General features: G+C 51.4%; 5 protein-coding genes across 5 annotated transcripts; 3 read left to right on the top strand and 2 right to left on the bottom strand.

The window, feature by feature from the left end:
* Nucleotides 1-1284: 1284 nt before the first annotated feature.
* KD926_003574 (uncharacterized protein) lies at nucleotides 1285-2346 on the top strand (the record flags this gene model as incomplete). Its single annotated transcript, XM_053097583.1, has 5 exons — nucleotides 1285-1360; nucleotides 1412-1665; nucleotides 1737-1753; nucleotides 1804-1927; nucleotides 1984-2346. The coding sequence occupies 5 exons, from the start codon at nucleotides 1285-1287 to the stop codon at nucleotides 2344-2346; spliced, it is 834 nt and encodes a 277-aa protein (XP_052958404.1).
* Nucleotides 2347-2892: 546 nt separating this feature from the next.
* KD926_003575 (uncharacterized protein) lies at nucleotides 2893-5072 on the bottom strand (the record flags this gene model as incomplete). The annotated part of the gene is made up of 2 exons (XM_053097584.1): nucleotides 2893-4878; nucleotides 4962-5072. 2 exons carry the CDS (start codon nucleotides 5070-5072, stop codon nucleotides 2893-2895), a joined length of 2097 nt encoding a protein of 698 aa, XP_052958405.1.
* A 567-nt stretch (nucleotides 5073-5639) lies between these two features.
* KD926_003576 (PalH-domain-containing protein) lies at nucleotides 5640-12266 on the bottom strand (the record flags this gene model as incomplete). The annotated part of the gene is made up of 9 exons (XM_053097585.1): nucleotides 5640-7897; nucleotides 8039-8114; nucleotides 8176-8609; nucleotides 8690-9050; nucleotides 9141-9536; nucleotides 9654-9795; nucleotides 9884-10033; nucleotides 11182-11413; nucleotides 11480-12266. 9 exons carry the CDS (start codon nucleotides 12264-12266, stop codon nucleotides 5640-5642), a joined length of 4836 nt encoding a protein of 1611 aa, XP_052958406.1.
* Nucleotides 12267-15305: 3039 nt separating this feature from the next.
* Nucleotides 15306-20333, top strand: KD926_003577 (inositol polyphosphate kinase KCS1; the record flags this gene model as incomplete). The annotated part of the gene is made up of 3 exons (XM_053097587.1): nucleotides 15306-15371; nucleotides 15973-18317; nucleotides 18404-20333. 3 exons carry the CDS (start codon nucleotides 15306-15308, stop codon nucleotides 20331-20333), a joined length of 4341 nt encoding a protein of 1446 aa, XP_052958407.1.
* Nucleotides 20334-21525: 1192 nt separating this feature from the next.
* On the top strand, nucleotides 21526-26211 carry KD926_003578 (MFS transporter; the record flags this gene model as incomplete). The annotated part of the gene is made up of 7 exons (XM_053097588.1): nucleotides 21526-21788; nucleotides 21866-22781; nucleotides 22841-23491; nucleotides 24206-24550; nucleotides 24619-24965; nucleotides 25028-25355; nucleotides 25423-26211. The coding sequence occupies 7 exons, from the start codon at nucleotides 21526-21528 to the stop codon at nucleotides 26209-26211; spliced, it is 3639 nt and encodes a 1212-aa protein (XP_052958408.1).
* Nucleotides 26212-27390: the final 1179 nt, after the last annotated feature.

A 27390-nucleotide genomic window follows, 5' to 3' on the forward strand; every position in this document is an offset into this window, starting at 1 on the left:
CAAGCTCTGGGCTGGTTCGACGCCATTCAGCCTGCGCCAAGATAACACCAGGCAAGGGCGACGACGCATGGCGCAAGAGCGAAGATCGATGCCAGGCGAGACAAGCCTTCCCAAGACTGTACCCCTGAAGTGACTGAAGGAGAGGGGCTTGCAACTTGCATGCGCGAATGCTACGGCGGAGTCTGTAGCACGTTGCTTGTTTCGGACAAGACTTGACAAGACTTAACAAGACTTCTTGGCCGCGGCCGATAGATGGACGGACATGTCCGGCTGAGCCCTGCGCGATGGATGTCTAGGACAGGGACTGTCACTCAGTCAAAGCATTCTCATTCGATGATGAGCTGACGATCTCCATTCGAGGCGGTCGAGGGAGCCGTGAAGAGGGGAGGGCCAGACCGGGGGTCCGATCCTGTCAAATTGCACGATAGAAGAGACGGATGAGAAAAGGCGAGGACAATATTAAACAATAGCAGTGAGGACCAGTGAGAATGGAGACCGTCACGACTCACATGGTACCTGGGGGCAATCCCCGACGGAGGCCCTGACGATCGCCGTTTCTGCGCTCCATTGGTGTCTTGGTATCGTTACTTCGTCTCAAATGTTATGCAGGACCAATGTCCACCTCTCCGACGGGCCACCAGGGCTAATCAATTTATCTCCGGTGTGGAAGATGCACGATGTGACTGTAAAACTTCGACCATCGCGCAGAACCCCACACTCTTATCTCCTAGTCGGTCGATGGTCACAAGCACCTCATTTCATCCCGCGGACGACCGTCGCGCATCCCCTTTTCTTTGGCTGTTTTCTCGTCCGTGTCATCTCCCGGTATGAGGTATATTTGATTGGAAGTTTCACGGCCCCTCTTTAAAATGAATGTGAAGATGTCGGGCAAATCAAGGGAGTGAATGGGTCTCTTGTTAGCCCGCCAAGTCAATGCGTGAAGAGTCCCACCGCTGATTGGGCTAATGGCTAGCATCAGTTAGTTAAGGCTGTCGATCGCGGATCAGGAAGAGCTTAGCCGCAGTCCATGACCTGAATCGCGCTGATGGCGAGGATTCTCGAGGATGAAATCGAGGTACCCGGCGGTGCCCATATGATTCTTTTGGGGGAGAGACGAGGGAAACGAAGCCTTGCATGGCAACACGTGATACGGTACCAGGCAACCAACGGACAGTCACTGTCTGTCTAAACATCGAGGAACCAACAAGGAGACATCCTAAGTAAATCAGATTCATAGAAAATGCCTCCTACTCTGTGTCATCTAATCGGTCACCTTGACACGATATGTCGGTGACAATTTGCTCTGAGATCATCGGCATCGACGCTCTAATACCAAACATCAGTGGTCGTGACCGCGAAGGTGAGCTTTGATTACCATTAGAAGATCCTCCTTCCTGACATTTAAATTCAGATAAGGATGTACAAGGACTCATTCCTTGGGTCTTCAAGCAATCAGAATCTGCTGATGAAAACGACACAAGTCACTGGCCCAAAGGGGACCGTATATTCAATGCCTTTTTCAATGACCTATACTCCTACCGCGACGAGCTAGAAGACAATGTGCTCAACCATACAGGGATTTCACGAGTCCTGGTGGCCAACGAGACGATTGATTTGCCTAGAAAGAACTGGAGAGTGTCTGAAAGAGAATATTTCAGACATTTCGTAAGTTCGCAGAGTATCACGATCAGGTGGTTGATACAAGCTATATACTTAATCTTGCCGGAATCAGGGAGGAAGGGCCCATCCTTCGGTAAGTTATGGTCTTGATTATTCATTTCATCGCGGTGCTGACCATTGCAGCTTCACCTGTTCTGGGCTGAAGTTCAGATACACAATGGGTGGTAAGCAATATGCCAGTAGAGCGGAAGGTGCGGCTTTCGTGGGACAACCGGCCCAGCGCCTACCAGTGCTTAGCTTTACTGGAGTAAGTATATGTGTTCCATTTATATCTCTGTTGGCCAACTCTCTAACCCTATGTAGTGGTATGAAGGGCAGACCTGGAATGAATTTCTGATGGAGACTGTCAGTATCATGCTAGGTCAACTTACCAAAAGCCTTGAGGTTCAGCGCAGTAGTGAGGGCGTTCAGGGCCAGGAAGTTTTCGTGGCTGGCTTCCATGGCTTTCATTGTCATATTGCGTGCGCATGGTTTGCAGAGAGTTTGATTTCGAGGGTACATGCTAAGGGGTGCTCAGAGAATGAGGTTTTGAATCTCCAATTCACCCGAGGCTATAACCTGTGCCTTAAAGAAGACTGGCTTGAAACCACACGTGCATTGACAAGGTTACTTCGATATCTTTTGAGCGGGAGAGCAAAGGTCAGTGCCATACAGGCGTGTATGTGAAGGGCGAGCATTATTCCGCAAAAGGCTGTGAGATATACTTGCCGGCTGTTTTAAGTATGTTGGGCCCTCAACTCGGAGCCCTTTCTGAGAGGATATATGTAGGATATGCATGATATATAATAGATAGGAGATTATCAAATCAACATACTGTACAAACAATGTCCAGCAAAGTCAGGTATCCAAGAAAGAAAGGTGACCCGAGCACCCACACCCGGCACAAATAAACCAGCCAATCCACCAACCGACCTAGTAAATCACATCACGCCAACACCTCATCCGCTGTATTTGCATTTTCATTGAAGGATCAAGGTGGTAGATAGATAAACAAGAGGGAATCGTATGTAAATCAAATCAAGACAGAATCCCATCCCTGATCCTTGGTCCTCCCCAAACCTGAAAACAGTATATATGCCACGAAGAAAGAAAAAAGACCAGCGTGTATCAATCAATCAACAAAGAATGCCTATCTACTATGTATGTATGCACTTGCGAAGATGAAATTATGTGCCAGAGATAGAAAAAAAAGTATTATCAGATGTCATTATATCATAACTCTTGTTTGTCCAACTCCCAGATCTCCCAGTGCTTGATGACCTCCCATCCCACGCGACGGACGCGTCGTCGCCAGAGACGAGTTTCCGGATTCAAGTGCTGGGGTTGGCACCAAGAATCGGTACCTTGGGAATCGGTTTCCGCCAGTTTCGTGGGCACCAGGGTATCGTCTCGGTTGCGTTTGCCGAGGACGGGAGGTGGAGGGGGTTTGGATTGTTGGGCCGGCAGCGGCTGTGGTCGGTTGATGTTGATAGAGGGGGCGAGTGCAGGGGTGAGGATGCCGCTAGGACTGGCGCTGTTGTCCTGGACGCTGGATGGGGTCTTCTCCAGATCACCATTGGACTCGGTGACAGGGGATTGCCATTGCGTGACGTGATTCTCGGGATTAGCCTGACTGGACGGTATCGTATAGTATTCGCCCAGTTGGAAGACCTTGCGGCCCATGCCGAACATCTTCAGCCGGCTGAATACCTGCTGGTCGGCCAGCGATTCGCTCAGCTTCTCACACAGGATCTGGTCATCGGCTTCGACGATGTCAGAGAAAGTCCGAGCGGAGGTGAACACGTTGGTACCGGCCAGAGGTCGGGGCATGTGGCACGGCGCAATGTTCCCGGTGGGTTGGTTGCTTCCGCTATTGGTCGGGATCAGCAGACGAAGCGCAGTCAAATTCCGCAGGAACGGAAGGATGAGCCCTAAGGTCTCCATACTCGAGAACTCGGTGGCCAGTGCCAGTTGTTCGAGGTTGGGCGAGGCATGGACGAGGCGGGCGATGGCGGAGCTTGACAGCGGCCACCGGGCAGGCAGCAAGAGATGACGTAATGAGGTGCAATGATTAGTTATGATGGTGTTGAGGTAGCTGTCTCGCAGACTGGGCTGCATGTTGGGGGCAGTGGACTGCGTGGATTCGGGGGTGGGAACCGCGCCGTCACCATTCGTGTGAGGACGGCCTTGGTCGACGGATTGAGGTGTCAAGGCGGCCGGTGTCAATTGTCGAGGGGAGTTGACATCATCCAGTGTATTGGTCGTTGCGTTGACAAAGTACAACTTCTCCAACCCCGTGAAGGAATTAAGGAAATCAATATGTTTCCGCGATGTCGAGTCCTGTCGCATGCTCTTGATCTTCATATGATCCTTGGGTGGATTGTTCGGCCACGTGCTATCGACAAATGTATTCATGTAATTGATGTCGTCGGTCCCGATGTTATTGAGGATCGTGATGTTATCAACCGTATTAGAATTGAAAGCGAGTTGAAAATCTTCCGTATGGAGTGCATAGAGGTTCTGCAGCCCCATGGTTCTGACGGAGAGGGGTTGTCTCGTCGCGATGCATTTGCGAAAGTAATCGTGAAGCATGACACTGGGCTCCTGCGCCGTCCTCATGCGCGGCGACCAGTGCAGTTTCAGAACCCGCAGTTTGCGGCACTTCCAGAGCAGCGTCGACACGTCGTCCGGGTAGCAAAGGGGATCGATATCGGTGATTTTGAGATAGCGCAGGTGAGGCATGCCGGGGATGGTGATCATGGGCCGGGGGTGACGACTCGAGGGAAAGCGCACGGTCAGCGACGTCAGCTTGGGGAGCTGCGTCAGCCCTATGTATACAGTCTCTAGAATCTTGGTGCTGAGCTCCCAGCTGAAACTCTCCAAGTCCGGCATCCTATCGACCGCCGCCCGAACGGCAATATTGAGCATCATCGACGAGTCCGGGACGCGGCCAACCCGCGCGTGCTCTTCCAGCTCCTGTTCTCGCCAATTACCCCGCAGCGTGAGCGATCGCACGAGGGATGCATAGGGACGGGTGATGACGGCGTTGAGACCCATCGAGAAGGGGCTGGCGCTGCCCATGCCCTCGGGCTCATCTCTGCGGTATCGGATTTTGTCGTAGGACGTCAAGGTCAGGTTCCGGTAAAGTTGGGGCAGGGACATGTAGTTCAAGACGCGACATGTTCGACAAAGACGGGCGAGGTCGCCCGGATCATCTAACTGTACCAGCAAGTTAGTCGCCAGATATCCCACCCACCCCCAAAGAAGTCGGAGAGTAGCTGGGCTGCAAGGCGGACACATACGTGAGCAATAATGCGAGCGATCAGGTTCAACGGCAGGACCATCAACGACCCTCCGCGCGGCCGATCGTTCGAGACGCAGGCGTCAAACATATTCCGGTTGACAGCCGCCATGATGTGACGCCCAGGGGCGATGATGTCGCGGCATCGACTGAGAACGCAAGGAGTGGAGAGACGAGAGGAGCCAGTCTCGAGGAATCGGGGAGGGACGTGGAAAAAGCGGAAGAAGAGGAAGTGGCCGGACCAGCAGCTCCCGAGAAAGTTTTATGAAGGATTCGGTGTCTTATTCAGCCACGCCCGATCGACTCTCTCCGCTTGTCTTGTGTCTTTGGCTCGTTCATGACTTTGGTTCATTATTTATCACCGTGGTAAATTAGCTATATCCAAAAATATTCGGGGTATCTTTTGTACAGTCCTTTCCTGCTACCTTCCAAAATTCCTCTTTCCAAGTGTTGCCAACGAAATCAATGCCCAATCGTGCTCCAATTGCACCCCATAGTCAAAGTATATTGCACGAAGATGAAAGAAACAGAAAAAAAAAAAAAAAAAAAAGATTCCATCCCTATATATCCGATACTCCCTGGCTAAACTCAAGCACACGACCCCCTACCCGAAAAGTAATTATCCTTTTGCAAACGCCGTATCTTGACAACGCACAACCAACGCCTTTTAGTCTTTGTTTTATTGCGGAGGTCTAGGGCTTTCGCTGGCACCGGTACTGGTATTGTGTGAGCGCGGTGGATGAGGGTCGAGAGACGGCGCCGTTGCTCGAAAGGATTGTTCCGCTGGAGGTCGATTGGTAGACTCCGGGTTGGGCTCGTCCTGATGAGCGTCGGAAATGGATTGATGATCAAGCTCATCCACATATTCATCAGTGAAGCTCATTCGCACGGTCTCGTGGTGAACATCCCGAGCCGAAGGGGATTCAAAGGCAGGATCGTCCAATCCTACGAGAGCCGCTGCTTCGGGATCGTAGCGTAGTTCGTAGTTACCAAAGCTACCCTCCGCATCCGATGTTGTCCACGGAGCAGAAGGCCGGGCCTGCGGTTGGATTACTCGCACTGGGAGATTAGCCCGGTTGTGCGAAGTATGGTGACGGTGCCGGCGAGGCGAGGGTTCCAGGATACTAGAATCGTTGAACCACTGCGGTGACCATGTATGCTGGCCTCGACGTCGCGCGGGTATAACAGTTACGGGTAACTGCGTGTCTGCGCCCTGCCGCCCGGACTCGGGTCGAGTCCTTCTATCACTTGTTGGCCGGAAAGTGTGCTGCTCTCCGTTCTCATCGGGTGCCACGCCCTCCTCATCTGTGTACGGAAATTGCTCCTCAGCCTGCGCGGAAGCAACTTCTCTTGGCAAGGATGCGTGTCGACGTTTAAAAGGATTTAGAATCGTCCGCCACCTGTGATCGGTGTTGATGATCTGGGGAGATTGATCTCTCGTTTGTTGCGCTTCAAGGCCTTCATGAGTCATGTTTGCCTGCTGTCCCTCCATGGACGTTGCCAGTTCCTTTGCTGCAGCCGTCTCGTCGCTATTCTCCTCTTCCTCTTCCATGTGCGGCATGCCAACGGGTGGTGTCGGGCTCGAAACGGGATGGTAATGAACATTGTACACAGTGCTGGCAGCACTAGTAGTGTCAGCCCGGCTGACAGGCGTTACAGCCGCTGGCGGTGGTGTTGGTCGAGCTGGACGCCGCCGGCGAGCATCGGCTGAGGTGTCATGGTTTTGGGTGGCAGGACGAGACTGCCAATTGCGGCCGCTATTATTGGGGAGTCCAACCCTGGTGCGTAAGGGCCGATGGCCTAAGCTCATCATACCACCCCATCCGGACGATGTGCCCGTACCTCCTCCTCGGTCGTGACCAGAATTGTTCTGTCGAGGCCAATCAACCTCTTCGGAGGGCGTTACTTCCAGCATCTCGTCACCGTCGAATATCTCCCGGCCAAGAATTCCATCCTTCCTTTCGTCGCGTTCTAGCGCTTCAATGCGCTCCACCCATTCCCAAACAACAACACTTGCCGCTGCTGAGCCTACCAAGCGCACATAGGTACCCCAGCCTGCGATTTCCGGTTTTGCAATATCCATCACAAAGAAAACGACAGGAATGAGGACCGCGCACAGAGACATCAAGGCCACGAGGCAGATATTCCTCATCTTAGGGTGAAAAAACGCAAAGCGGGATTTCGATATTGAATAAAAGATCACCCATGCAGCATAGAGCAAGTTGAGAGCGAGTTCGAAAAGATAACTGAGCGCAGGGATCGCATCGTCGTACAACCGCGGTCGCGTCGTATTGGTTTGAACGAGAAACTTGTCCAGAATGCTGAATATCGTGTCTAACACAATCAACGCGAATCCTGCCCATTTGATCATGATTTTTTCTTTGTGTCGCGGAAAGAGTCGAATTAACGTCTGTACCTGTGCAAGCCATAGAAACGTGCCGCATATGACTCTCACAATGCGGATCTCCATACCATCAATGACCTCTTCCGCCAGAGCTTCCGCGTCCGAGTAACCGTGAAGATACTGTCGCTCAGCGACCGTGAATGAATCCGCCGTTGCGATAGTTAGACATATTGCGACCAGGATTGCGGCGACCTTTTGCAACCATGGTCGACCCCCAACCCCCACGACGGAGGAATTCCCGCTGTACGATCCGCTGATCATTCCATGGCGGCCTAGAAAATTGGCACCGCCTCCCGGCCCGCCGACGTAGAACGTGCGTGGTGTAATAAGAAGCATGACAACAAGTAGATAGCTGACCACGGTCGAGCAGCCAATGGCGTAAAGTTGTGGAGTCACTGAAGAATAAAACGGGTCACGGGTGTCGAGCATCGGGGAGGCATGGTTGGTCTTTGTAGGCTCACTTGTACAAGCCGGTTCGAAGATCGCATTTGCGGTAAGGGATATTGAAAAAGAGCGATTCAGAAACACAGCACCTAGAACAGATTGACACAGGCGATGTTAGTCAAAGTTCCACATCATCCGCAACGAGCGATGCGATGCGACTCCGACTAAGTCCGAGGCTCGTCACACGGGCTCGACTAAACGGGACAGCAAATCATTCATGGCAAACATACCATCACTTGGGAGAAGAAACGGAGTACAGCCGGGCGCGTATGTCTTCCCTGAGGTAGTCGTCGGTTGCGCCCATATCTGGCGAGCAACCAGAAGAGCGTGGTCCCCCATAATCGAACAGACAATCCGCACGACTCACGTCACGGTCTGAGCAGCTCATATAGGCTTTTGAATCATTCAGATCGATGTGATCGAAATCCCTCAAATCCCCATGATTGCGATACCACAAGAGAGCGCGTTGGTCAATTACCGATAATCGGAACAAAAGCAGGACGGTCGGGAGTCGGAGTGTAAGTAATAAGGGGAGGAGCGGAGTGAAAGAAGTCAGGTCGTGATTCTTGGATGGTGTACGTCGACTGATGAAAGTATCGGAGCAATGAGGGACAATCTGACAGATGGGAAGAGACAGGCCGATCAGCATCAAGAAGATGACGGGAGACCATTCACAAGTCTTGAGGTGGTTCGAGGATCCGCCACTGCGGTCCAGATTCCCCGGCAGTACCCCACCGCCTTCGCTTTGAGTGTCATTTCCCATTCCTCCGTTCCAAGCACGTCCTGTCAAACTACGTGGATCTGATAGTCAAGCTGAACCGATCATATTGCCCATGGTCTATATATTATCTATAGTAAGGCACGAACCTAACCCTCTAGACCTGACTCCCCTGAATCATTCAAAGTCGCAATGACTTCATTCCTCAATTTCCCATCAACACTCCCCACCGCAACGGCACTCATTCCCCCCTTCTCATCGTAGACCCATTTGTGAGGCCCAGCTGCCAACTGATCTATACCCAAGGCCTTTCTGAACACATCACTCAAGTCCACCGGTTTGCCGTGCTCAAACTCCAACTTCCCGCCGAGCTGGATCGGAAGGTCTTCGTCATGGATATGCTCCTTCAAAGTCGGATACACCTCAGCCTGAGACAAGAAAACCAGTTTAGCCGCGGTGACCGGGTCCACCCAGCTCTTCAAGAGCTTCCATATAGCACCGAAATATGATGGACAGTTACAGACCTATCAATGGCGGTATTAGCACTAGCACACTTGCCAGACACCCGATCGCGGGGGTGGCGAAAAGGAAAAAGAAAGACATAGGGCACATACAAAGATCTTATCCACCGTGTTGGGATAACAGGTCGTAAGAAGCCAACTCGCTTCCTTAACAAAATTCCTAATGTCAAACCCCTGCTTAAACGACAGCGTCGTCGCATCGACGACAATCACACTGGAGGTAACCCGTCTTCGAGTGACCATTGAACACAACGGAAACACAAAGCGAGTGTAGCTATCGAACATTACCGAGCCCAGCTGCAGGACGTCAACACGCTCTTGCTGCTGAGCTGCTTCCGCGGGAGGTGAGTCGGGATTCGAATCCGACAGGCGTGGCACGTAGCCGAAATTGGAACCTTTGTATCCCAGTAATGGAAGCTTGAGGTTGGTGGTGTTCACAAAGAAGACTGGTAGACCGCGTTTGTCAAGACGGCCTGTCCATTGAGGGTACTGTGGTTGTCATTAATAAATCTTTTAGGAACTACCAGTATAGGGGGTGGGGATTGTAGAGATCGAGAAACAGCATGGACAGGGCATGACAGGGTAGAGAACGCAGGCAAAACTCACAGCCGCGCCAGCGGTCTCATAATCCTGGACACGAATCCCATCATAGACCTCAAACACGCGATTCTCCTTACGGAACAGGACCGCCTCGAAGAACGGATTGATAGCATCCTCGGGGTCGAACTTGCGCGCGCGCAAAAATCGTCTGTCGGTATTAGCATAAGTTCAATCTATCGTATGTATGCACCTACATGGTTCTTGAAGACAGTCTCAGGAGGGGGATGATCACTTACATTAAAGCCGACTCATCGTTAATCGCATCCAAAGCATCGCGATCGCCCATCCCATCCGGCCGACCTAAGAGATCATTCTCCTTGCATAATTGGACAAAATTTTCTAGCGCAAGTTTCTGGTCCTGGTCCAGCTCGTGCGCGGCGTTTAATCTATTGTTATGATCATGGTTGTCGACAGTCATCATGAATCGAAATAACACAGGTAGTTCAAATAATTTGATTCTTCACCAGACCACTCACGCAAGCGGTAAATAGGCGATGGTCCCAAGCTATGTACCTATATGGCGAAAACAACTGGATACTTATGAAGCTCTTGATGGTTAAATAATGATGGGGGTCGACCGCGAGCCCGATTTTATGGAAAGTTGACGTAAACAGAATTAATTCCATGTCTGGGCCAGCTGAGGTACAACGATCGGCTCTGAAATTACCGAAAGAGGGTTTATGACCTATGAGGGGGGGCTTATTCCGCAGTTGACCAGCCCCGGTTCTCCCACTCTTTTGGCCCAATGTCTGATTGACATGTTGGCTGACTGCATCCTTATCTTCGTGATGCTGGATTATTGTGTAGTAAAAGTGCCGAAATAAGACAGAAAAAGAAATTAGATAGTCACTTTCTAAATGTTGGGTCGGGGCTATGTATTTAGTAACTAAACCGGGTACTTGCTTAGTGAGAGTAAGACATACGAGTCATTTTGAACACTTGGACAACTGGCGTATGAACAGCTTCAGCGGATAGATCTCATTAGAATATGGCCATGAAGAGCGGAATAGTCATTATTTGCTCAATGGCCTAGAATTTGAATATAGCTCTGAGGCAAAGAAACACCTTTTGGTATCATAGTATCAACTGTACAAAATTATGATCTCTGTACAAGAGTGGTCCTGAACAGACCGGATCAAGAACATCGAAATGAATAGTAGAAGGGGGAATTCGTGACAATATATAACGCCAAAATGCAGAAGGCCACCCGCCGGATGCAAAGGGGTTTCTGAATGATAAGATAAAAGGTTAGAAGAGAAAGGGTTAATGAAGATGGCACAGGAGAACATGTAATTGTCCACCCGTGAGCTCTGGTCAATGCGATGACATGTCCAGTGAAAAATCAAGAACAGGTTGCTTCCAAGTCGCACAACATGGTATGCAAATGGCCAAATAGGGCCAGACGAGAGGAAGAGAAATGTAGCTGCGGTATTATTTTCATTCATCCCGCAATCAATTATCATATTATTGATCGGGTCTCCAGGTCTGAGGAGAGCCCTAATCGAGGGCCTCGGGTGAATATTCAGGCGATTACCGTGGAGGAGGCCCATAGGACATCTGGACAGGGGGTAAATAAGGCGAAGCCAAAGATGTCCCCGTGGCTCTGGCCGCTTTTTCTCGCTCCTCCTCGCGTTTCTTGATCTCCGTTTCATCCTGAATGAGCGTGCAGCAAGTGCAGCAAGTTGCTCGGACGCAGTCAGACGCAATGTCACCTCGGATGCCGTACGCTTTACGCGTACGGGTGTGTTGGACAGTCGCCAATAGCCCTGGGTTACAATGTTAGCCTTCCCTCTTCTAGTGGGTGCACCAGTATCCCCGACACATGGACTTACATTGACATCCACATAATAAGGCCATCGCGGTGCATGATCCGTTGCACGTCTCGTAGCCCAGCATGTTTGTTGGGTCCTCTTTTCTCGACAATGAAGAAAGCCGATACTGTGTTCTACCGTATAGGATACAAGGACAGATCAAACCGAGACAACAGGTCCAAATATTCGAGCAATCGCACATGCCATGACTCCACGTTCCGCCCTTTACCGCTTGGTTAGGATGGGCTACCTGTCCTGGTTGGTGGTACCCCATGAGATCATTCGCTATTGACGATTGGGGTGCTCTTGATGCCACGGGTGAAGGGAAACGAGGCATTTGCGGGGTTTGCAGCGGATTCGCGTCCGGTACCACAGCGACGGGCAGGCGTTCTGAATATTGTTCCGGGGCTGCCGGATTCGTCTTGATTGGAAGTGGCCCCGGAGAGCCTGGAGGGACCACATACGAGTAGTCAGGCACCACTGCGTCGGGATGCTGCTTTGACTGGGGCGTCTCGTCGGCAAAGGGCGCATAGATTGCCGGGTGATGATCTATATTCGGACCATTGGGATAATGAGAGGGGTCTGATCCTTCTGGGAGGGTATGTGTCTTTTCATTCAGTGGCGGCTGAGCTTGCTCAGGCGGAGCCTGTTCTTGCTGGGTCGCATGTGTCTCCGGCACGGTCGCCGGCTGCGGCGGCTGTGAAGGAATTTGCAAGCCCGCGGTTTGCATTTCCAACGGGGTTTCGAGAAATGAGTATCTCTGATTTGCTCCCAAGTTGGAAGTATCCAGATGGAGTCGTCTAGCCATGGTGGTGGTTTGTTGCAATTGGTACCTTCGTCTTTCGAATCGCCGGTCACGCTCTGCTATGCGACCTTAAGCAGTCATGCATGCATAAAACGAGGCTGTCTTGAATGGGGCGGGTGAGGTGCGTTTGCAATTATTCAGGATGTGCGCAGTATTTGCTTTTCTTCGCACTCATGTAGCCTTTCCAGGAAGATCTACAAGTACCAATAATGGGGAGGTCCCTACCCCGTTTGTAAACCTATCCGTGCAGCGCATCAATAATGCAAGGATGATCGCAACTCGATGCCATAAGCCAACAAAGGTAAGCAGCTGGGGGTGCTTGAGATGAGAGAGGGGGTTAAAAACAAAAAAACACAAGGCCATCAAGAGGGAGGCAGCAGCATTAAGTGTAACCTGAGTCTTCCCTTTGAGGGGACAGACCTGTGCAGGGTGGAGAGAGAAGTACCCATCGTACTGCGGGGAGGACGTGATCCAAATGGTCAGAGCTCAAATAACTGCTGCACCATCGTCGTTGGAATCACTCGTCGCGCCAACTTCCTAGGCCTGCATAATGCGTGGACTCCACGCCAGTAAGGATTCTCGTTGGTTTGGCGGCAGCTCGGAACCTCCCGTTGGACTCGTAGGTGGTTCTCGTCACATCACCGGTCCGTCGCGTCACACTTGACTGTTGCTGAACTTTTCATCTTGCAACCACATTGGACGAGTTGAGTGTTGCCTGTAAGGCATGTTGACTACGCCGCAATGTCGACGGGCGCTTAGAGGGCGATCTTTTGTTCGGCGTCTAGAACTTGGCCAGTCAGGTTGGAGCATGGGAACTGTCAGCCATTGCTCGGGCAATTGCATGTCATTTCACACTAGAGTGTGATTTCAGCTGCTAATCCTTGATGAAACAGATTCGAATTCTCAGCTCTTTCACTTACCCCCAAAATATATTTGTTTTCGGGCCAACAAAGTCCTACGATGTCACAAGATTACTCAATAACAAAAAGAAAACAGAATAAGGATGAAAGGAAAAGCGAATAGAAGAAAAGGAAAGAAAACAAAACAAAACAAAACAAACAGATGATGGCTCAAGTGTAAAGACCAAGGATGGAAGAAGATGATCTAATAAATTATGGAAGTGACCTAGGCGATCGATAGATGTAGGAGGGAAAAAGTATCCTAGACAACCCGCACTTACGGAGGGGCTGAGCGCTTGATAGTACGTGCTAGCAAGATTGGGTTGATGTGAACTCGGAACACAGCTTTGTCAAGCCACACACATGGACTAGAGTTTCAAGTCTTCTCACCCGGACCTGGAGTTAGAGATGTTATCGATCCTTCGAAACGACCTACAGCTGGCCAATCCAGTCAGTGGAAGCATTTGAACTTGATCCTGGACAATGCGACCATACTACAGTGGTGCTTCAATTAAGTGTACAGACAAATAACACGGCCAGAAATGAGAAAAAGTACCACTAGCAGGGGTAGGATGATAAGACTATAAGCCGCCTACCCAGCCTCTGTTCTCAAGGCGTGTTTGCTAGTGTGGCTGCAGATGGCTGCATTGCTTGGATTTGACACTTCGATGAAGCGTAGAATAAATACTCCGTAGGTGTGGTATGATTATTCAGTGTGAGAGAATGGATCGCCACCCTGGCAATAATGATGATACGGGGCTGGAGGATTGACTTGATTACATTCAACAGGAAAGAAAAGAAGATAACAATAAAGATGATAGAATAGAGTAATAAACAAGACGATCGAGTAAAACAATAAAATAGAGAAAGCAAAAGAAAAGAGTAGCTTTGGAGCGGTAGACGGGAGAAGGGGACCATCCTGCCTTGAGACAAACAGTAGAACCTCTTATACACACTACCCGTGTAAACTCACTGGTGTGGCAGTATATGATTCGAGAGATTCATGACGTCACCCAGGGTTTACATTAGGAATTCCATAAGAAGAACAAGACGTAATCTGGGGGCCGACCTTTCCTGAATAGTCAAGGAAGGGATTCAGTCCGGAGTTGAGCGGAAATCCTTTTAGGAAAAATGCCCAAAAAAAGCAAAAAGAGAAGGGAGGGAAGGATAGAAGATATGAAGCAAGGGGTGAAGAATTTCGATATCTACGGTGATGAAAAGTCGATATATTCCTGATGCTTATCAGCCGGTCATGGCCAGCGTGCTGGTCACGTTGTCCATTGATTGGTAGAACCGTAGGTCAGATAGTTACCCATTCCTTTCAGAGTCGGTAGGTGAGCGGGGAAGAGTTGCCATGAAAGGGATGGACGGAGTAACACCTTGCCTTGCAATCTACTCCGTATGTCTCGCGGAGATCTCTGGGATGATGTTATCTGGTGCTTCCGCCCAATTGATCGCTGAATGTGTGTTTACTTATCTTTCTATCATTACCTAGCTAGTGCTGACAGTAGTTAGATAGGATAGTTACCGCCAGAGGGCGATAAAAGTCCAATCTCTGTTCAGTGTTCACGAATGATCTCTGGACCTTGTCAAATGACGGATGTTTTCACATAGAGTTTAAGGGCGACGGCTGGGAGTGGAATTGGATCAATCCCCGATCCAAGAATCGAGACATTCCAGATGTATACGTACCCGACCAGAAATCGACGGGATGAGTACATACGTACGTACAAAGTGGTACATAGGGATAGTCACGGCGTCGTACAGCACCAGCGTGCATTCCGAGAGGTCCGATTCCTTAGTGACCAGTCTGGCCCCGGGATCGAAGGGGGAGTTGATGGTATTCATCATATGTAGGTGTTCGTCCACTGAGGTGGTTGTCTAAGATCTCGGTCTGGGTGAGCGAGAAAAGAGAACCAGCCACGGATAGACAAATGGGAGTTGCCTAACCGAGCACAGTCCGGACTCTGCGGACGGTCGATTGGGTCCAAGAACCCGAGGGAATCAACCGCCATGATCATGGTGATCATGGGGATATCAACCAATTTTCCAGTAGTATCACAATTCACACTTCTGGGTGATAAGTATCAATCAATGGATATACCCCGGAAAAGTCATCGAATCTTTCTAGACTCCCAGCCGGATGGATGCATCCACCAGTCTAGCCCGCCAGCAGGTGACCGGCCCCGGTTTTCAAGCGGTCATGAGGGTCGCTTATTGGGCCCGTGACTGTATCTGAATTTTGTGATTCCCTCGATTCTTTTCTTTCAGCCTGGACTGCATCTGGGACTGAAGAGAGTCGCGTCGAGTTTCTTTCTCTCTTTTTTTTTTTCTCTTTCTTTTTTCCTCCTAATATTTCTCCCTTAAATCTTCTCCTGTTGATCACTCCTGCCCCCTTTACTCCCAATCTCCCGTAGCCAAACGGTAAAAACCCCCTAATACCCACAAAGGCGGTGACGCCGATCCTCGTCATTTCTTCCTGGTTCAGCCAAACGCTTTTCCTCTTAGTCTCCTTTCCACTCTTCCCACTAAACTCCCCCGGTTATGCTCGTCCACTTTCTAGTGCTTTAAACTGCATTTAGAACTGCCTTGTCGGGGTCTTTCTGCCTGGTCTATCTTACCCAGACCCTCCCGTCCCATAACATCATTCTCTACCTGTCTAAACCCAATCCATCGGCCTCTGAGAGTTCTCCGTCATCCTGCCGCCCTGCACTCACCCTCAGCCTGTAAGCTGCCCTTGCCCCGGAACGTGGCCAAGATTCCTTGATCTTTCGATTTGCCCATTTCCTTGGCTAATTCCGTGACGGCAGATCCTGTTTAGTTCTGCTCCTCCGCCTTTGGGTGAAACACCAACCATAACCTTCCCTGCGACGCCTCTCCCTTCTCGGCCTCTGTCGACCCTTTCCCTCACCCGTGCAGCCTCGACCAATGTTCTCCCCATGTCAAGAATTCCGTCTGCGCCAGAGAATACCCTGTCGGATTCCTTGGTGACACCTCCTGCTGCATCTGCCCAACATGATTGCTCTGGGGGGCCCGATCGTCCCCATGGCAAGCAGCGGCGCCACCACAACCACATCCACCACCATCGCCCCCGAGACCAGCTCATACATGAACATATCCAACAAGCTCCCTCCCCGTCCCGCGCCGAATCCCCCACGGCTCGTCAATGGGCCAAACCGTCGTCGGCCTTCCCTCTAAAAAGGTCCTCGGCTACCTCGCCTGAAAAGCTCACCCGTCCGGATCTGTCTCACAGCCCCCAGTTGTCTGAGCGAGATAGCATTTTCGCAACCCATTATCTACCTTCTGATAACGAGTCCAACGCCACACCGCAACTTCCCGCCGTGGAGGACATAAACAATGAGCCGCCGAACAATTTGAACCTTGAACCAGAAGATGTGTCTCCTGCTCCTGCCATTTCTCCTTCCAAGGTCCTCCCCCATGGTAGTCACGTCGACTGCTCCCACATGGAAGTTGACGTCCGCAGAAACCATTCTTTGCGTTCGCCGCCATCGCTCCCGTCGGCGATCCCTTCGCATTCTTCACCTTTAGCTGCGATCGGCTCCAACCAGAGTCCGGAGAAATGCTCCGAGATAGCGGACGAAAAGTCGCGGGTGGTTCCTGTTTGGGAGAGTCTATCACCCCTTCGCAAAATTTCGTCTGATGGCGCGGGTGCCAAGCCCTCTCTCGAGGGGTCGCAGCCCCGTCGCAGTCTAATCTCTGCCTCTCTCAGTGATGCCTCTCTCCTTTCACCTCAACCTATGGTCCCCCCGTTCGATAACCATCCCACAGTTACTGATTGGGACGCGACTGCCCAGCAGTCGTCCGAACAAGGCTCTGGGGACCATATGCCCGAGGTGAAAGTCGAGCGAAGTTCGAGCCGGAGTCGGCGTGGTCGTGTAGATCACTCGATCGAGGCGAATCTCGCCAATGCGGAGCCGGCTTCTCATGTGCGCAGCCGTAAGTCAAGTCATTACCTGGGGTTGTTCAAGGAGAATACTACTTCACCGGACCGCAAGCGAAGAGAAGACCGAGGAAGAAAGCATGAGGAGCAACAGCCAGGGCCGCAGGATAAGCAGGTTGCGGTCGTGCACTCAGAGCCCCGCCCTGTTCTGGAACGGTCGGACATGCAGCCCCAGCTCCCGCAATTAGTAGAAGAACATGGCCTGCGCAGCTCCAAGAGTTTGTCCCAACTGTCATTCACTGACGTTCCGCTCATGACTCCCACTTCGGATACCGCGTCAGAATCGCAGCAGTCTGCCGTCGATGAAGTTTCCAAGCGTCCGCATAAGGCCCTCCCTCGCAGCTTGCTCGAGGAAATCCGAAACTTCCATCTCACTCCGGGTGGTGCACGCGGTACTTCGTTCTCGAGTAGCATCCCCACGCAGTATGCAGAGAGAGCCAAGGACTATCTCTCTTCCAAGGACCCTGCGCTTTTGAGCGGTCTTTCGCCGCTGTCGGATACCGACCAAGAACAGCGACGTGGCTCGGCTCAGTTCGAGGACGAGGAGGACGAGCAGATTTCCTCCGCCGTATATTTCCCCCATGAACGCGTCACTGTTTCTGATGGAGTTGACCAAGTGCAACCATTCCCGCAAGGTCAACCCGGCATAGAGACATTTGATGTACCGACGAAGAGTAGCCACGTTTTAGTGCCCAAGAGACATAAAGTATCTGACGAGCAGGAGGCCCATCATGTTGATATATCTCTTCGATCTAAAAATGAGAGTAAATACCTGCACGGCGATCTACAAGACATACAGGCTCCGCCACTAGAAGAACTAAATGAAAAGTCTCTTGGTGCCATTTCGGAACGCAGCGGCGAATCCTCCACGTGCGAATCGGATGTGATCTCTCTGGAAGATACTAGTGGGCTGTCTGCTCCGGATGAGGAGTCGAGCGTGACGGATGATGCCGACATGACACCGACAGCCACTCCAACTCAGCGCCAACGGCTTCCGCGCCCGCGCCGCAAGCATGACTCCAACGCTCCTCTTGGGGCAGTGGAATTGAAACCCTACCGACACCAAGTGGGTGGCCACACGACTGTCTTCCGGTTCTCAAGGCGTGCGGTGTGTAAACAGCTGAACAACAGGGAAAATGAATTCTATGAGCGCATCGAACGCAGGCATCCCGAAATGCTCATGTTTCTACCAAGGTTAGTGCTTCCTTTCGTCATCTCCAATCTATCGGCGATCGACGTGACACATGACTAATGGATGATGTTTCTCTCCATCGTTCCAGGTATATTGGTGTACTCAATGTCACTTTCTCTAAAACGGCGAAGCGCAGCAAGACGGATCAAGAGACCCAGATTGAGCATAATGACACCAATGGCCACGCCGCAACCCATTCAAGTGATGTCAAGGCCGGTGGATTCCCGCCTGTCAGTGAAGTGCGAGTGTCAGACGTTGTGGACCAACCTCGCATTGTCAGCCAAAGCCAAGTAACCGGGATTATTCCAAAAGTGATATTGGAGAACAACCGCCACATTATTCCTCACGGTCTCTTTTCACGCTCGCAGAGGCCGAAGACTTCTGATGGCACTATGTCCACTAGAAATGGCGCCGGAACCATCGGTGGCAATGAAACATTGATGGTTGGTTCTATGGACGACGAAACATCTATTCAGGCCATCAAGAAGCCTAAAATTAGCTGGGGTGCTACTACTGTGAATAGGAAGCTGCAGGAACAAGTTTTGCGGGAGGTCTTTAGTCCCCCTGCCATTCACCACCACCGGCGTCATGCTAGGGGCCATTTCGCGTTACCGAGAACGTCTTCGGATGGTGTCCGACGAAGAGCCAATCTTTCGGAGGATCAGACCGCCAGCAGCCGTCGAATTGCACCGACGCCCACAGAGCCACCACGTTCTGCAGCCATCGACATTGCAAAACAATCTAACGATGGCCCTGGACTGTCCTCATCGGCGTCTACCGCTCTAGACTCCAACCAGAATCGTCTTGAGAAAATCCGAACGGAAGAATCCCAGCAGCGCTCAAGCTCGGTGTCGCGGACTCGCCAGGTCAGACGACGCCATTCTGGCAGCGGTTTGCAGAGACGGGGGAGTATGAGCCCTGGCAACGATGGCGGCACCGGCGGAGAATTGATGTTTTTCGAAGACGAAGGGTATGGCGGCGATAAGGAGGATGGCATATTCTCCATGGAGGGTGATGCTTCGATGCCATCAGTGGATCCTTACCATGCGACAGTGTCGCCAACATCTACCCCGAAAAACAACACCAATGGGGTCTTGCATCTGTCGCCTTCAAAAGAGATTACCCCTGTTGCAAGAAAAGAAGATAACCGCTTTCGGCTTCCCACCAACCCTAAAGAGGCACAAACTTGGAAGGACGAAAGAGTCCAGTTCTTCCTCTTGTTGGAAGATCTCACTGCTGGCATGAACAAGCCATGCGTGCTGGATTTGAAGATGGGCACCCGTCAGTACGGCATCGAAGCGAACGAGAAGAAGAAAAAGTCCCAGCGACGAAAGTGTCAGTCCACAACTTCCCAGCAGCTTGGAGTGCGACTCTGCGGCATGCAGACCTGGAATGTGAAGAAGCAGGAGTACTCCTTTGAAGATAAATACTTCGGTCGAGACTTGAAATCCGGGCGAGAGTTCCAAGACGCTCTGACGCGATTTCTTTATGATGGTATTAGTTACACAAGCGTAGCAAGGAAAATCCCCGTCATCTTGGAGAAACTAGCCACGCTGGAAAACATGATTCGACGACTTCGACGATACCGTCTTTACGCCAGCAGTCTTCTGATCCTCTATGATGGCGAACAAAACACGCCCGACGGTGACGCTCGTGTTGACAGTCAACGACATTCTCCTCAGCGTCGGGCCACGGACGATGGCCATAATAATATTGACGTCCAACTAAAGATTGTCGATTTCGCAAATTGCGTAACGGGCGAAGACGGAATTCCCCCGGATACGCCCTGCCCGCCAAAGCACCCCGATGATATTGACCGCGGTTACCTTCGTGGACTGCGCACGTTGCGGATGTACTTCCAGCGTATTATGAAGGAGGTCAGCCAAGACGAATTCATCGAGAGGGGTGAAGGTGAGGCTATTGCCTTGCGGTCCCAGGTATCAGGTCACGACAACCCCACAGATCGATACTGGGACGAAGGAGTGATGGAGAGTGATCCTGGCGAAGTCAGTTTCTAGGGTTTTCTTCAACATCTCTCATCCCCACCTTTTTATTTATTCTTTTCTATTGTTTTCATTTTGTTCTTCTTTCTTTCTCCTTTCTGTAATTTCCTGTTTGTTCTTGGAGTTAGCGGCTGCTTGATTTCCTTATTATTCTTTCTTTTGCTCCAATTCCCACTGATCGAACATCCCACTTGCGGATCGGGATGCGGCGTCGAAATTGCATGGCACCGGATTGGGCGTTGTCGTTCTGTTTCTTTGAACTGTTATTCTCTGCCCTTCAGACGTTGAATCATGTCAACGGCATTATAATGACTGGGATGGAAATTCTGTTGAGGGTGTCAAATGATACGATACTAACGATTTAATCATGGCATACGGCTCCTCTCACAGCCGATTTCTGTTGCATGCCTGGAGCATAGTCCACAGGATTGGCGCATGCATGTGGCGAGCATCTGTTTTGTTTCTGTTCTGTTTCTCTCGCTTTTCTTTTCTCGGACGCGCCTTACACATTATACCTCCCGGGGAACTTGTCCGATTTCCTGGACCCCTTCATATTATCATCAAGGCAGACATACCATGATTGTGTTGTACATAAAAGGGGGCAGACCATTAGACAGAGAAGAACCGAATAATCCGAAATTGCTAATTTTCCATAATCTGTGCATATGTTTGTTCCTGTTCGGTCCGACTGGTTCAGTAGTGAGGCTGTCAGGCATCCAGGCAACCACCTGACGTGACCCCGATAAGAATCACGTGCCTCGGCGATAAGCGGTGTGCTTCCCGAGTTCCTCCAACCCCTGCTGGCCATCAACTCTCCTTCCTCTCTCCCTGGGGGTTTCCCAGATTCCTACCGGGTTATTGCTTGTTCTCGCGTCTTGTAAGGTCTATTATAAAGATATTATCGGTTTGCTTTCGTCATTATTTGTTGAAACATTGCTTCCCAGCGCTCAGGCACCACTGCCCCTTCAGTGACGTAGCGGAGAGCCGACCACCGGAGCTCAACCAGTCAACTGATCGGCCCAGCTGGCTAAACTGTGGAGAGTGGACACCAGGACAGCTCACTACAAGTGATCACTTTTGGACGAATTATATTACACCTCAGGTTATATATCTGCTGCTGCTCCCTCTCCGGGATCACCCCAAACCCCCATCTCCTTTTATTTCCCCTCCTGTTGAGCGGCTTCCGAACCAGCAAACAACACACGCAATGACTGGATTCAATGGCCGACATAGAGCATCAATAGACAAGCGAGATTTTGATACGAATAGACCCCTACTGGATGGGCATGGCGAAAGCATTGATGGAGTCGAGCGCGATAATCACCTCTCCCGGCCGGAGTCGAGCCTCTCCACTGACGGCGAAGACGGCTTATTGAACAATGTGGTCGACGAGATTGTTGAGCGAGACCGACGAAAGATGGCTAAAGAAGTGGTGCGGATTAGCAGCTTTGCATTGGGTGTGATCAGTTGGTGAGTCATCCTGCATGTTCGTATTACTCGCAGAGGTTCCTCTAGCATATTGACGATGGCGGGTTGGGTTGATTTAGCTTGGGAGCCGGGAGCATCACTGCGTTCTCGCTGTATGGGCCTTTGTTCCTCACTCGCCTTCACTACACGCAGCTCCAAGTCAATGCGGTCTCGATTGCTGCGGAGGTTTCTATGTACCTCCCCGTTCCCTTGTTTGGATATCTCTGTGATCGGTACTCGCCACGTCCTCTGTCGCTATTTTCAGCATTGGTCTTCGGGGCAGGTTATCTTCTTGCGGCATTTACCTACAAGAGTGGACCTCCTCCCGAGAAAGGCGGAGAGGGATGGCCGTTTGGGATTATGGTGCTGGCATTTGTGGCCATCGGAATGGCCACGAGCTGTATGTACTTGGGTGCGGTGACAACCTGCGCTAAGAACTTTGGCCGAGGAAAGCACAAAGGCATCATGCTCGCCGTTCCTATCGCCGCATTCGGACTCAGTGGCATGTGGCAGAGCCAGGTGGGGACATATCTGCTATGCGAATGGCTCGAGGACGGCAGCCGTGGAGATGTAAATGTGTTCCGGTATTTCCTCTTCCTAGCCGTCCTGCTTTTCACCATTGGAATTGTCGGCACATTTGGATTGGTGATCGTGGATGAAGAAGATAAGTACATCGACGAGGCGGTGGATGAGTTGGAGCGGAGCGGTCTTTTGGAACAGAGCGAATTCTTCCAGCCCCGCAGTGAAGTGAGGGCAGCCTACGGAACCTTCTCGCAGGACGATGGCGACATGACGGACGATGAGCGAACTTTGAACCAGTCAGAGGAAGAGCGGGAGGCTGCACGGCTGGAGAAAGAGCGCGAAGAAGAGGAGCGCCGCAAGAAGGACTGGTTGTTGAACTACGAAACCAAACTATTCCTCAAGGACCAGACTATGTGGTTCCTTGCACTAGGGTTTTTCTTGGTCACCGGTCCGGGTGAGGCATATATCAACAATGTAAGTCGCCCCGATTATCTTCTAGGAAAAGAGACCGCTAACGCCTTGGGGTTCTCAAGCTGGGCACTATCGTCCAAACGTTGACACCAGAATCAAACCCTCCAAACATCCCTTCCCCAGCAGGTCTCCCATCGACACACGTTACCAACGTTGCGCTCACCTCGACTCTTGCCCGCTTACTCACAGGGTCTCTATCGGACCTATTCGCCCCTCCGGCAAATCATCTTATTGCAGGAACTCTCGAAGACGGTCGCTCATCGTCTTCCTCCGGCAAACGCTTTACTCTCTCACGGCTCTCATTCCTCCTCCCTTCTGCGCTCCTTCTCTCCCTCGGCTACCTCCTTCTCTCGTCCCCTCTGCTCATCTCCCACCCGCAGCTATCGCACGTTACCACCGCTTTGATCGGCCTCGGCTACGGCAGCGCTTTCTCCCTCGTCCCGATCATCATCTCTGTTGTCTGGGGCGTTGAAAACTTCGGCACAAACTGGGGCATCGTGGCCATGGTCCCTGCAGCCGGCGCCGCCGCCTGGGGCATCATCTACTCACGAGGCTACCAAGATGCCACAGACGGTGGAAACGGGTCCCCGGACGGCCAATGCCACGGCTGGCGATGCTTTGGTTTCTGGGCCGTGGGCTGTACCCTGAGCGTGTGGGTGGCCATCGCATCGTGGGCTATTGCCTGGCGATTGTGGAGACGAAAGGGTATCGCCGTTTGATCTGGCACATTTTGGAGACTTGGTATATCGTACATTATGGTTCGGAAATCTATCTTAATCTTGACGTGCATAGTATAGACTTTGGGAACTCAGGCTTGGCTATCATTGGCGTGTGATTCATTGAAACTCATTGAGGTCTTTGGAGTTTTTGGCTTGCTCTTATTTAGGTGGTTATAAGGTAGGATTGCATGAATGACATGGCATATATATTGCCAAGAAAAAGATGTTGTTTCAGGCCCTCATTTCTATGGTGAGTGATAAACCATACGAATTGACCGCATGGTAAACTTCCCATAAGACGGGCCGATTCTGTCTGTTGACACGGGGTAGAAGTGAAATGGCCTGGGAACTTGTTCAAATTTTGAGATGATGAGTAGTTACACATATCAGTGGCACGTCCCTTCGAATCCTATCATGAAGTATGGTACTCAGATAAAGTAGGTGCATGTCGACGAAATGTGTTGGGCAGAAGGATGCCGGTACTTTTGCAACTTCCGGGTTGCGTATAGGAAAATTGATGTGTCCATTCCACATTTGACATGGATGCTCCGCCTCTCTAGCTGCAGGCATAGCCTGCGCTCGCCGTTGAATTAAAGCAACGGATACCCGCAGGTCGCAGAAGATGCCCCGAATACCTCTCCGACTGGGGCGTCCACGAGAAGAGATTAAACCATCCGCACCGTTGGACTGGCGGGGAACATCGTCCAGTTCATCGATTACGCTGCCAAGGTCGTCGACGCCGGCTTCGAGATCAGCCAGTTCAGCGGCACGGTGGATAACCGGGAGCTCCTCAACGTCACGACAGATCTGCATATGATCTCGTGCAAGTTACGCGATCATCTGTGCCCAGAAGCCCCCAACCAGAGCACCATCTCCCCAGAGGAACAGTCGCAGGCCGCCAAAACGCTCGTGGTGCCGTCACATCGAACAATCGTGGAGGCATTCAGACGACTATCCAGACTGGAAGAAGACAACTGCAAAATATGTCTCCTTATCGACGGGATTGATGAGCTTGATGGAGAGGTCCATCCGTTGATCCAGATCCTCAACGATGTCTGTGGGAGGAATCTAAAAGTCATTTCTTCCAGCGACCCATTCCTGAATGTGTGGAAGCGTTCCAGGAAAGCGCGAAGTTGCGTTTACAGGATCTCACAAAAGACGACATGGCAATGTACATTGACGCCGTCCTCGGAAAGCGGCCCCGGATTGATGTTCTCGTACAAGAGGATGCCACAGCGGTGAATCGTCTCAAATCCGAGATCGTCACGCGGTCCTCGGGGGTGTTTTTTTGGACCATTCTAGTCGTCGAGTCTCTGGCCTCTGGGTTACGGAACTTCGACACCATCGACGAGTTGTTTCTGCGCTTGGACGCGCTTCCTCGCGAGCTTGAAGCCTTGTACAAGCACATGCTCGAAACGCTGGACCCTTCTACCGGGAACAAACGTCAAAAATGCTGCAGATTGCTCATGTGAGCAGTCAGGTGCAGGGCCATGCCCCATTGATGGCAGTTCAGTTTCACGAGGCTAGTAGCTCGGAGCCGGCCAAGGCTGTCAACGCCCCGATCCAGCGCCTTTCTCCCCGTGCTGCGAGCCCCATCGCCGACGCGGTTGAAGGCCGCCTACGCAGCCGGTGCCGCGGACTACTCGAGCTGGATAGCTATCGCAACGTGGTTTTCTTGCACCGTACGGTCCGTGACTATCTGAGCCAGCGCGACGTGTGGGAATACATCGTGTCACTCAACTTAGACCTTCGTTTTGACATCCATCTGGCTTTGCTCTCGTCGTGCATCACGGTGCTGAAGGGCCGGCCGTCGCATCCATCCACGATCCGACTATGGGCTGGCGTACTGCGGCCTCCGGTACGCGACCTTATTCGAAGAGACCCAAGGAGTGGCATGTTTGCAACACGTCGATGCGCTGGACGAGGTCATGAGCCACCATCGACGGAATGCGGAATTCGGATGCTTCTCGTCCTCCGAGTCCCATTCGCCGTCACCGCGCGAGGCGCACTGGAGCCTAGCGTCGAGAGATGTCACGGACATGGTGACCTACAGTCGCTACGACAGCCTCTTCTCGGCCGTGATATCGTTTGGCCTGGTCCGGTACCTCCTGGAGCATCTCGGGCGGGAAACGTTGCAGTTACAACAGCGGGGACGCGACGCAGAAGTGCTGAAGCATGTGCTCTCCACACTGACCAAGACGCGATCGAACCCGCGGCTGAAGCCGCTCCTACCGGCCTGGCTGGACGTCTTGCGGATGCTCCTCGCGCAAGGCCTGGACGTGAACGGCTCGGGGAGTCAGAGCGCATGGGAGGCCCTTCTACTGGGGCGGTTCGGATTCGACACAAATATCCTAAATGAGATCGTCCCGCTCTTTGTGGCGGCGGGCGCAGACGTGAACTTGGTGTTTGAACAGTCCCAAGTCCCGGCGTATCTGAGGAGAGGTCGTCGTGGCAGGCTCTCTGTCCTGGACCTTCTGATGTCTGTGAAGCAACATGATGTTTTGATCGCCCACGGCGCTGTTTCGGTTTACTCTCTCGACCAGGATGAGGTGCCCCCGCTGTCTTGCCTTGGATTCAAAGCGGGCTGTACTCCGCGGGTGCGTGATCACTCCGCTAGAACGCCTTCGTGTCGGGCGGGCTTTGAGTCCCTTAACCCCCTCCAGAGAACCCATGATGTCTTTATGAAAGAGCTCGAAATATTGTTGTTCGCTTAGGTGGAGATGCCACGAGTGTGGCCACCTGGTTCACCGGAAGCAAGCGGGCCCTAGATATCTGCAACAACCCGAGCAAGAGCCGATCCGATGACTTTGCGAAGGAATAGTAAGTCGAAATTCGACTCCTAATTCCCCCTTCTTTCAGTCGCGGGGAATATCTTCAAATACCACTACCATCCGATATCCGATGGTTATCCGATATTCAGGGAGGCAGGGATATCAACCAGAAAGTATATATAACCCCATATCAGATGGTATAGGACCTGCTGTTTTAATCCGTTATGTCTAGATCTGTTATATTATACAGCAAGCTATATGTTGTTACTAGAGTATGGCTAGATCGGATTGACTTAGTCGCCGAGTATGCAGGTCGTTCGCCAGTTATTATTTGATTAGGAATAAGACCAACAAACACTACGGAGTAACTACATACAATACCTATACTCGCAAAGGAACGAGATCAGCACCGTAATTGGCGTGTAATCGTAGACGGATTATTAAACTTACTCCATAGTTACTGAGAATATGATTAACTACCTAGATGAAGACTGATAAAACGGGGGAAGTTCCCCATCTGCCTCTGATCTTAATATATTTTCCTAACCATACCATCTACCATGTTTATACTACTACTTGGTAACTATCTAGATTTCTTGATATCGCTGACAACACCTAAGATATATTCCAACCCCCACCATAGCTCATCATAACAGTACAAAGACACTACATTCCCAACACGACGAGCCTCAAATCAACGCATGTATATACATACATGCATAAAATCCCCAATCTACCCACGTACATATTGTACCCAAGAAACACTAGATAGCACCTTACATCATAAACCCGCCCCCCCCCCCCCCTCGTCCCCCTTACATCCGGAAGACGCCACCTACGATCCCCGAAAGCCAATTTCAGATTGGCTCGAGCATCGTTTCTCGAATCGGTTGTGCTCCTTCGTTGGCGTTCCGAGAAGGGAGGGGACTATTGACTGGTCATATTATTTGTTTGTAAGAGGGGCTGGTTTCTGGTTAGTTATGGGGTTACAGACGGGGATAACACAGTAATTTCAGTAAATACCTCCCCGTGTCTTAACTCTTAACTCTTTTGTGGCTGGAAGATGGACTACGCGACGGAGTCCCATCACGGTGGTTTAGGTTGAGTTGGTTGGGCAGCCAT

Source organism: Aspergillus affinis (assembly GCF_023601865.1).
Source record: "Aspergillus affinis strain CMG 70 chromosome Unknown NODE_18_length_386147_cov_86_015627, whole genome shotgun sequence".
NCBI lineage: Eukaryota > Fungi > Ascomycota > Eurotiomycetes > Eurotiales > Aspergillaceae > Aspergillus > Aspergillus affinis.